Source organism: Colletes gigas, unplaced genomic scaffold (assembly GCF_013123115.1).
Source record: "Colletes gigas isolate AHSC1104 unplaced genomic scaffold, ASM1312311v1 Colletes_gigas_Sc00007, whole genome shotgun sequence".
In the NCBI taxonomy this organism is placed as follows: domain Eukaryota; kingdom Metazoa; phylum Arthropoda; class Insecta; order Hymenoptera; family Colletidae; genus Colletes; species Colletes gigas.
In genome coordinates, this window is record NW_025106636.1 from 8124724 (window position 1) to 8136204 (window position 11481).

Genomic DNA, 11481 nt, shown 5'->3' on the forward strand with positions numbered 1-11481 from the left:
TTACCGTTTCCTGCGCCTATGTAGTTTTAGCTTCAATTCACCCTTTCATAGTAATAGATCATTAGTAGCCTCATATGTACGATATTTCTAAACATGGCTGCCTAAAATAACGCTAGTATTTTATTACGGATATTATGGTTCTTTCCCTGAACAGGGCCATGTGCGGTAAAACGGGCACAATGTTCTCATAAATAAAGTTACCGAAGACACGTATCCGTCGAGGAAAAATAATAATATTTACGGGGAACTCCCAGTCGTCGACCACGAAATCAATTGAACGAAGAAATCGATAACCATAGGCGCAGGATTCGTCGATTTCACCATAGGCTCACGCCCCGCGCTAGGTCTCGTGACGTGCCAAACGGGAGTGTTGGTAATACTGAGCGTGCACCGAGCACATGGTCAAAGCACCACCCGTGACAGCAGCTGTCATATACCGGACCTAGCCTGCCGCCTATATTGCCCTTTTTTTCGACCATTTCTTTTTTCTCTCTTTTTCGTAACTTACAGCGACTATTCCCGTTCGCAGGTGTCCGCGTTCGCCCGACATCGTTCTTGCATATCTACCCTACGCGTTTCTTCCTCCCCACCCGGTTCGCGTCATTTAATTAATGACGGCGCGGATAGGAGGTTCAAGGCCATTTGTGCGTGAATCACTGGCTAATTGGGACGGTGGAATACGATTTCGTTGATAAGCAACGCGGTGCAAATTGGGGTGGAAGATTTTTGGGGACGCAGAATAGAGCAGCGTCATGGATGATCGAACAGAAGCTATTTCGGGACGCAGGGACATATCTTTCGAGAATAATAATTGATGGAGTATTTTTTGGGTGCACAAAATGATTCTGGTCTTAAGAAAGGCATCCGGACATTGTATTTTTCTAAAATTAGAGATAAAAAATAGCAGTTTTCCTAAACAGAAAGTTCTTTGTTGCTTAATGCGTGAATAACAATCCATGGAGAATTTTCTGTACAGATAATTTGGCGAATATAGTGTCCAGCATTTAAATAAGAGGCATACATTCCATTTGAAGAGACACGCGAGTGCCCTTGCGATGACCTTGACCCCCTAAGACCACGCGTTCAATTTCCACCGCTTGTAGGTTAAAATTTCTGGATTTTTTGTTTTTCCTGGGTTCACGTTTCGAGGTCGCGTGTAACCTTACGAATCCAGGTCCTGAATTTGGGTCACTGTCTTTTGTGCAAGGTGGAGGGGGGAGAAGGGTTGCCCTTTATTATTTTGAAACCAGTTCAGAGGCGGCCTGAACGGGACGACAATGGAAAAAAAAGCGGATCCCTTCGGACAGAATGAAAACCGCGGTGACAGGTACGAGAATATGTTCCCTTTCAGAGAAAGTAGTCCCCCTTTTGCGCCACGAGGAAAAGTTACGCGCTTTTGTACCGCCCCGACAGAAATTTTATAATCGATTTACCTCGCTGCGATTTTATTTTTCTCGATTAATTTCCTCGCTTGATGGTACGTTTCTGAAGTGTAAATAAAAGAAACGAATGCGAAACGGAATTGGAAATTTTGATTCCTGCGATAATGTAATTAAGGTCTGCAGCTAACGTTGTCCGCCATCGTAAAAATCGCAGCGCGATAAACGTCCCGAATACTTGTCGGCCTGGAATTAAGTCTCATTCACACTCCGGGCTCGTATCTAATCGCGTCTATTATTGCTGAGTGAATTATTATGCTCGTTCATTTATTCAGTGGCACCCATTTTGCACGGAACGGAGGTACAAACGACGGAAGAGTACAATGATCATACTGTAAATGTGCGAACCATTGCAATAAACCAGCCCCATTGGCTGGTCTGGCGCCTAGCCGTGCACAAAGAGAGCCCTTAAACGTGTCGCTAAAAGTGCAAGAACAACGAACATTTGTTGTTTTCGCGGAAACGCCTAGCCTCTTCAAGGTCTTGCGTGCCTTTCAGACGTGGTTAAAATTCTCTATCCAAATGCAAACTTCGGATATCGAATAAGAAAACAATTCGTTGCTCGTTAAATGAAAATAAATATTACATTTTATAGAATCAAACGTTTTGCAACGCGTATTAAAACGATAAACGAAACAAAGATATTGTTCAGCGTTACAAAACTAACACCGTTTCACGTTATTAGAGTTTTCACGCTAAAGAAATGTTTGCAAAAGCTAACATTACTGTTGCTTCGTTGTTTTACACTGTAGGTTGTGCAAGCGTCTCGATATTATTGGATACTTCGAGGCGCCAGTGTTGAATTTATAGGACGCGTCCTAAGTATAAAAAAATATTTTTCCATGCAAAAATTGTTTTTCTTGTTTCATAACGTATTTTGTAACACAACATACAGAAAATACTGATCAATTTTGAAGTAATAATTCGCCACAGACTACAACAAAGTAACCAAATCTATTAACGGTGATTTTAATTACCATAAAGGAACGATAGCCTTTTTTTTTTACATATTAAATTAAGTATTTTAATATATCTATTTAAAAAAAGAAAAAGAAATTCTATATTTCGAGTATTGCTGGATTATTGATTTGTCACGAATTAGAATGATAAATAATCGTTTATAACTGAATTTCATAACGATATGGGACAGCTGTGTCGTCGCAGAGTTGATAGATGTCGCGTGTCAGTACCAGTTTCAATTTTTGTTTATTTCAAACAAGACAACTCGTCCCTGAAGAGGTTAATGACACCTAGCGCTTTGCATGAAGCTTCCTGTTAGGTGTTCAGTATAATCGGAGAATATCGTATCTGGAGAACGAAGCAAATAGCATATTTTGGAAAACGAGGCGAAGAATCGACGAACAATTAAGGAAAATATTTATTTATAACAATCTTATTGGGATAATATTTTGGGAAAAGTTTGTGAAATAATAGAACCTATCAAATAGTGGGGAATGGATTGTATAAAATACAAAAAACGAAAAACGATATTCTATAACGATAGACGTATAGGGAAAATAAAAAAAAAAAGAACTGTAGATAAATTAAAAACATACGAGACGTCTGAACTGGGCTAGAAATTGCAAGTAATTCCAAGTAATTTTATATATTGAATGATAAATAGTGAATTTTGAGCCCAAAATTAGTCGAATTGACTAAAGAGGAATGGTAGGTTATAACGGTAAAAACGTGCGAAGTGGAGGTTCGAATCGTGGGGCGAATATCCTCGTAAATATAATGTTTAAAAAAGCATGCTTGTAAATATAATGAAAATATACAGGTAGTCCCAAAATACGTAGTCTCCATTAACGTTCTCGGGTGGAAAAACAGAATCTTCCGCGTCGCCCCGCGGTCGCGCCGAGTTTTGGCGGCCGAGAAACGGGCCGCGATAAACTTTTCAGAATGATGGACGCAAAACAACTGCGGTGCCGGAGCACCCCGAGGAGAATCGAGAGCGCCGAGGTGCGTAAACTTTGTTCCATTTTAACGTTTCACGGCCCGCCGTACGTAACGACAGTGTCGCCACGGAAAAATCGGCTGAATTATCGTCACTCGCCGCGACGAACGTTATTTTAACACCGTGGCGACAAACGGCCCGATAAATAAACGGTTTTACCCGCGATTATATCGTCCCTGGCAATCGAACATCGACTCTCGTTCGATAAATCAGTACCAAATTTCCTTCAGGAATAAAATTTTAATTTGCTTTTTTTTTTATAATTTCTAAACCATTTTACTAAATCTTTGGTAAACCGATATTATTCCCAAGTATAAAAATGAGTATTATATATTTCCATTATTGTTACGTTCCTCCTGAATTATGAAATTTACTAACCACGAATTTTATGATCCATTCGTCGAAACAATAGAGGTTTGTCCATACGATTCGAATCCACTTACAGTAAATTTTATGACCCATTTGTCGAAACGATATAAGTCTGCCTTTTGATTCGAATCGATGAATAGATAAACATTCTGTCGCAATGTCGCTAATAAATTTCGACATCCGATCTGTCTTGTCACTCCGATTTATTCCATCCTATATAGACACGTTTAAAAACTGTAAAATAACTTTATATAATCTTCTCTCGTCAATACGTCTACGTTGTTAATAAAATTATGAAATATATAATCTTCCTAGTGAAATGTTTTTAAAGGCTGTATTGGCTGAATTGCATTATTAGTAACTTTGTGCTTCCGAGGAGCCCCTAAGGGTCAGGGGTTGTAGTCATTAAGGCTGAGTTAGAAGGGCCTAATTGTGTTTCACGTAGAAAAATACGGGAGAGGAGATCGAATCGGTGGGAAGTACGTGACAAATAGGTATCGATCTAGCGTAGAAGGCGCGCGATCTAATTTACGATAAAGTAAAATCGTGTCTGGAAAGATGGGAAACAGGGGAACTGTGATGGTCTCTGACTCACCCTCGGTGAGAAAGAATTATGGCCGTCGAATGTTCGGTCTCTCATAGAAATCCTAGGTTTTTCTTAGAAGTCCGCATTTACTCGTGTTTGAAGGGAGGCTCATGCAACACCGACACCCCGGAATAATCGGGATGCTTTGATTACGCAATGCTAATAGAAAACACGAAGGAATATGAAAGGGAACCGGGAACTATTTATAGTTTGCGACCACACGCAGACTGGTGAATTCTACCAAAGATTTATGAACGATTTAGTCTTCGACGGGGACAAAGATCTTTTTAAAGGCTCCAACACGTGTAACTGTATATATCTAAACTCGATGATCGATGGCTTGTATACTATACAGGATGATTCTAGCAAACGGACCACGCTGTGTCCGTTCTAAACGAAGACAGGGAATTGTTTAAATTTTTCGGGGTGCAGATCGTCGGTGACCTTGAACGACCAATTTATTTCGCTCGTACTCTACATTTCCCGAATCACGGAGCAATCGACAATTAAAACCGTCGTACGATCCTGATATATCGATGAACAAAGGTCCCAAAGGCTTGCCTCGAGAACTCCAGGGGAAAAGTATTTAAAAAACGACGCAAAACCTATGCCGATCGGCGCAATTGCTCGGCCCCAAGCGCGCGACGAGAGGGAGACCCGTTAGGTTCCTCCTCGAAAATATCTAAATTTAAGAAGTGGCACCACCGTTTCCTCCGATACGATTCGGTCGTTGCGTCTGCCTGTTTCCTTGTAAATCGTGAAAAAAAACGGACGAACGGGGCGGTGGGGTGGCGGGAGGGGGCACGTTGGCCGAAACAGAAAAGAAGAGGGACGCGCGGGGACCGGGGATAGAAATAGACGGATAGACGAATAGAAGAAAGACGGACTGAAACGTCCGACACGGTGGGGCGAAGAAAACTGTGGCCGCGCGAAGGGCGGTGGGGGGGAGGAGGAGTGGTATGCGAAAAAATACACTTGGCTTCGGCAGACGACGAGATAAATAGCGCGCGTGGGTGCGGCTCGGCGATGTCTACGGGCCACACGCCACGTTTCGACCGGAACGAGTCAGCCACGTTTCGACCGGAACGAGTCAGCCACGAAACGCGGGGTGGGGGAGGGAAAGGAAAACACGAACAAGGGCGGGGAGAAGGGACAAAGGTGTTCCAACAGAAAATACCTTTTTTTTCTTTTTCGTCTTCTTCTTTGACGCGGCGTTTCCGTGTTGTCGGAGACGCGGGGTGCCTGTGGGCACGTTCGACCATGGAGCGGAATTTGAATGATAAACGCGGCGAGAAATATTTTTGCGCCACTATTAATAGTTGTTCGGTTGCACGGTGGTGTTGCAAGTAGACGTTGCAACCGGGTGAACGGGTTGCTCGAAATTTTTGTTTCGTGTCTTTTGCTCGCCACTATCGTTTAACGACTTCGTATCGCGGCGGGCAAAATTCTTATCCGCGCGAACAATTTTTTACGTAAACGTAATTTTTCAGTCGCTATACAGTGCATGTATAATCTGTACAATTTAAGAAACGAATATTTTACAAATATTTCTGCGATAAATTTTGATTTACATCTATTATTGCAATCTATATTGTCCGAGTCAAAATAATTTCGCTTGTTTATTTGGCGTACAATTTTAAGCATGATTTCACTTGTTTATCCGGCGACCATGTTACCCGAGTTAACTCGGGCGCGGCCGTTAAATGATTAAAGCTCACGTGACCGTCGTTGAATCTTTCTAAACCTTGCGGATACTTTTATTTTTCATACTGTCTTTTCATTTTTCGCTGAACCTAGTTTGCCAGTAGCCTTTATGTGTGTCACGGTCGATAGTCTACCATTGATTTTGCAAATTTCATTCGCGTGTTAGGCGATGAAGCTGATTTAGGTATGAAATACGAACAGAGGTTGGGCCTAACGGTAATAGTAAAGTAGCCAAAAATTGACAATTCTCTATCGCCCTTTCCTTAAAATAAAAGAAAAAAGCGAATTACGGACGGTTCGATGATTTGTAAAAATTGATTAGCAACGAGCAGACCGAATCTCGCGCAACAGTTTCCCCGACACTGGATTTTGACGCAATGCGTCATATGGTTACTGTCAGACTTGCCACTTGACTGTTCTACGAAAAGAAGCCGACCTAAAAAGCTGAATGCACACCTACATAGTTCCAGAGCGCCAAATCGTCCGCAATTAGCGTCCCCGCGTGTCTTTCGCCTCATTTATCTCTTCATGCATCCCCGATACCCACCCTTCGCAAAAAAATGGACGTACGTTCCGTCGAATCGAAAAGAAGAAACATCAAAGGACATCGTAGTGAGGGGGCCGGGGGGGAAGGGAAGAGAGACGACGCGCGAATCGCGAAACAGAGCAGCATTTTAATAATACACGTATCTGCATGCTTGAGTGGACACGTTGCAGGCGCCTCATCGCCAGCACGCCCGTGAATATTCTTCTTATTTTCGCAACGAGGAGAGCTCGATGTTTACTTTTCGCGTTTCGATCGGGCCGAGCGTTCCTCGCGCTCTCGCAAAGACAGAGCCCCGAGAAATTTCCATAGAAGGGTAATTTCGCGGAGAAAAAGGAAGCTCGGCAATTACAGCTCGACATGTTTCGCCACAGTCTTGGAGATGTTCTCTCGAAAGAATAGGTGGGACGCAGGTGTTTGACCGATGGCCGGCCCACGACACACCCAGCGTCTATCGAACACGCTACAATCGTTAGCATAATTTTTTGAGGTGGAATCACGAGTTGAAAAAAGTTAAACAAGGATTCGGAAGGTACGACAGGATCGAAGGGAGAATTGGTATAGCCACATTGTGACTAGAACCAATATCATCCGCCATTGTTTCGTGTTTGAAGGGAGAATTAAAATAAGTTTCGTAAAAGATAGCTAAGGCATCTATTAGTCAGCTTGGGTTCGCGTATCACAGGCGACTAAAAGCAATGTACTCAACGATTCGTAGGGTATTATTGAATTCAGAAGTAGAACAAGTCTTGTTGGGACTAGATTCACTATCGCTATCGATTCAGATCTATTTCTAAAACTCATTTAACTCAGTGAAAAACAATTAGATACTGCAAATCGAAAGCTAGAGCAGGAGCAAGGAGTGGAGTGTTTTCGAAAGTAGGTCTGACACTATCCAGCATTGTCTCGTGTCTAGGACTCATTTAACTCAGCGTCGCTAGATTAATCAATCAAATGAGACTGAAAACAATTCCTCGCTGTGAAATCAACAAATCGAAGGATATGATCAAATTGAAACAAGAATTGAAAGGGATCTCGTCAAAACCAGGCTGATTACTATCCATGAGACGAAAGCTAGAGTCTATCGGAGCTTGGTTAGTCTATCGGAGGCTACCAAAAACAATTGCTCGTTACAAAATGAAAAGATACGATAGATGTAAGAAGAATAAGTCTTCTCGAAAGTAGGTTCACTACCACCCACCGTTGCTTCGTATCTACCATAAAGTCTTATCTGACCAGCGTCCAATGGTCACGCATGGTTAGCCTATCGGAGGCTTCTTAAAAGAGTTGCTTCCTACAAGATGGAAAGATAGAACATGCACAAGAAGCGGGCCAACTAGTCTCGTCGGAACTAGGTCCGATTCCACCCACCATTATTTCGTGTCTACTATGTATCTCCGATGTCCAATAATCACGCTTGGTTAGCCTATCGGTGGCGACCAAACACAATTGCGATCGTCAATCCCAAAAGTAGAATAGAAGCAGAAAGTGGAGTAAGACTTATCGAGATTGAACCCACTGTGCTGGAGGGTTGGAGAGAATGCCTCTGAATAGAATTCAGATATACTGATAAAAAAAAATCGTGGAAAAGGTTATTTCACTTACTATCAAGGAAACGCATTGTGAATTCAGTCAGGGGCATTTTTTATTCTGATCCGCTACTATTTCACACCTAAAATTTAAGGGCATGTATTGAAGTAGGATACTCGTTAGTTGAGAGTCTATTTCTAGGGTATCATAGGCTAATTCTGGTAACAAAGTCATTAAGAAATCGAAACAAGTTTCCTGGAGACTAGATGCTAAGTAAAGGACTCGTATCTTTCGACTCAACCCTATAAGAATTAAAGGACTTTAGTCAGCTAAAGAACTCTATGTTTAAACTCAGCTCTATGATCATTCACCTATGATACGATAACCATTTTTCCCCGATTACCACATTATTTGCGGATTGTTCCGCATTTGGTGATATAAGTAACTCAACGCCAACGATTGTTCCGCGCCCAGTGATATAACGAGACGTAGCGCGCGGAATATTCCGCTTCCTGATGCAGATGGGTTAAGGAACTCGAGTCTTGTTGACTCTGCTCTATGACTATTAAAAGGCCCGAGTCATTCGATCGATCCCAATATCAATCAGTCACCTCCGTGACAATCAAAGGACTTGTTCACAGAGGACTCAACCGTAGAGTAATCAAAGGATTCGAATCTGATCGAACCCTATGACAACTAAAACGCCAGTCAAACGGAGTCTTCCAAGGCAATCAACCCTCGCCTAAACAGGTATTTTATGGCCAGTAGAGACCCAAAAGGATAACGCAGACACTGGCTCTGCATGCCAAAAAGGACCCGTGATCGGTAAAGGCGAGGGTCGAAGGACAGGAGTCGATTAAATTGCAGGGTAACGAAAGGACTTACCAGGAGAGACGGCGAGTGCGAGGAAGGCAGCGGCAGTGGCGAGCAGGAATATCCTAACCGCATTTCCGCCGGCTCGTCTTCTGCCTGGCCTTCGACCCGCGTGACAGGAGGCGCTGCAGCAGACATCCGTGGGCTGCCTCGGTCGAACGTTGAGGACGACGTATGCCGGTTCCTGTCGCGGGGACAGGAGTTCCTCGTCGGCGTCGGCGTCCTCGGGGACGCCGGTCGTCGTAGCGCCGCGTCGACGTGGTGATCGCGGCTGCTGAAGGTCGCTGGCACTGCAGCTGCTGCCGGTACGGTCGATTGCCGGACCGTAATACATGGCCTGCAGGAGCGACGACTGCCGTGCCACCGGGGGCTGCACTCGTCAGCGTATCCTTCTCGCAACACCCTGGTACGTAACCGGGACTGCACCTGCGGCGTCCTTACCTACGACACCCAGCGATCCAGACGAGCCGCTGCTGCGAGGCATCACCACGACCTGCCGTCGAGATCCACCGATACCACCAGCACACCCCCGAAACCACTTCTCGTTTGCCTCGTTGACTCTCTTCGTACGTGCGACGATCGAACCGACTGCGGGATGGTCAGACACTGGCTTCGCTCTTTGCGACACGAGTCGTCTATCGACGGGGTATTTGAGATCAATTCCCAACCGCGGAATTCGACCGTGCGTGTTCACCCGGAGGTAAACGTTGGCCCGTCACGTCGCACCGAATTGTTTATGGTACGCGACACGCGAGCGCGTTATCGGTTCCTACTGTTCTCGGATACAGGCGTTTTCATCTCTTCCTTTATTTTCTAATCGGACGATAGAAAGGAAATAAGGCGCGTACGTAGTTGGACACTGAGCACGGAAGGAGGCCAGGACGACGACCCTAGAAAACGATAATCCTGTCCCCCGGTGTCAGACTTTCCCTGCGCGGCGAGCAGTAGGTGTGCGTAGTAGGAAGCAGACGAAATTCACCCCGACGAAAACTCGACTTTTGAAGAGGAGCCACCGCGTGTATTCCGGCACTCCTACGGCGCGTCGACGTCGGAGGGAAGGAAACCCTCTAAACGAAAGCGCGCACGCTATATTACCGGCGACACGTCGCGCGCGTCAGTATATACGCGCGAGAGTGTGTGCCGCGTGAAAGGGAGGAAAGGGTTCGTCGCACTCTTTCCTTCCCGAGACCCCTTTTCCTCCGTCCTTGAATTTTTTCTCGTGCCGAGGAACAACCACCGAACAACCCGTCACCACCTTGTCACCAACCACCTTCTTCTTTCTGCGTCTCTTCCTTCCACGGCCCGTGCCTCTCTTAATCCTTACGTTCGATGAACAACGGCAGCAGCAGCAGCGACCGGCTGCGGCTCGTGTGTCCAGCGCGCCTGGACACTACCACCGTCCGGTAGGAAGTGTCGACTGCCACGAGGTGGACACCTCTGCGAGGCTCTGCCAGCGGCAGCAGCACCAGCGGTGGCGGCAGCAGCAGTAGCAGCACTGTGCTGGTAGCAGTGGCGGTAGTAGCGGCAGTGGCAGCTGCAGCTGGTGCACCGGCGCATCCGCCTGCACCGAGCATTCGTGCCGCACGCCCCGTACAGACGTTACCACGATCCTCCACGGGTGTCTGATCCTTCAGTGTTTCTCTCCTGTTCGCCGTTACGTTGTCCCTCCCTTGGTTAAAATACCCCGGTTACGAAACCGTCTCGTGCGAGACCCTGCCGGCTGATCCGTCGCCGTGGACACTTCGACGTAGACTGGCTTGGCTGACTCTAGGTACGACGATACACGCGCGTGCCGCGGGGACGGCGCCGTGTCACGGCAGCCAGTCAGCCACCGGAGGCAGTTAGCAGTCAGAGGCCAGGTCTATACTAGAGGTGGTATCCTCTCGCAACTGCTCGACTAGCAGTGCTGGTTCGGCTACCTCCGTGGCGCGTTCCTCAGCACGTCCCAGACTCGCGCAGGCGGCTTTCGTGGCGAATCCTCTCTTCGAGGAGAGGACGTGCTGCGAACAGAGGCGATAGCGGCTCTGCCAGCTAAACGGACGCTTTTGGGAAACGGCTTGCCGCCAGTGGCAGCAGCAGCGCCGCGACGCGCTCTCGCCACCACGTCGGGACACCCCCTCGATACCCCGCCGATGCCATCGGCCTGGCCCGAAATCGATGCCCCGCAACGCGACGTCTCGAAACCACCCCCGCGACCTGTGCCATCAACGAACACCGCCTACCCTCTTCCTCCCGCTTTCTACCCCCTCTCTTTATCTCTCCCTCGACGTTCTACCCTACCTACTAGGGCTTGGAAATTCTTATCGAATTTTTCTGTATTCGAATATTCGATTAATCTCCACATGGACAAATTAACACACTCGATACAATTCATACTTTTTTCGATTAAATATTCGCTTCTACTATAGTTGTTTTTAATCCTTTGCGCTCGGATCTACCACTAACTCGAACACAGTTTCTTACGAGATAGATAACAAAA

General features: G+C 45.9%; 1 protein-coding gene across 2 annotated transcripts in view; it reads right to left on the reverse strand.

The window, feature by feature from the left end:
* Nucleotides 1-10484, reverse strand: part of LOC122396186 (protein kinase C-binding protein NELL1-like) — a 68785-nt gene extending 58301 nt beyond the window's left edge. For both annotated transcript variants that reach the window (XM_043394365.1, XM_043394364.1), the window contains exon 1: nt 9015-10484. In XM_043394365.1, the coding sequence (XP_043250300.1) occupies nt 9015-9336 (322 nt within the window). In that variant the 5' untranslated portion in view covers nt 9337-10484. The remainder of the gene's footprint in view (nt 1-9014) is intronic.
* Nucleotides 10485-11481: the final 997 nt, after the last annotated feature.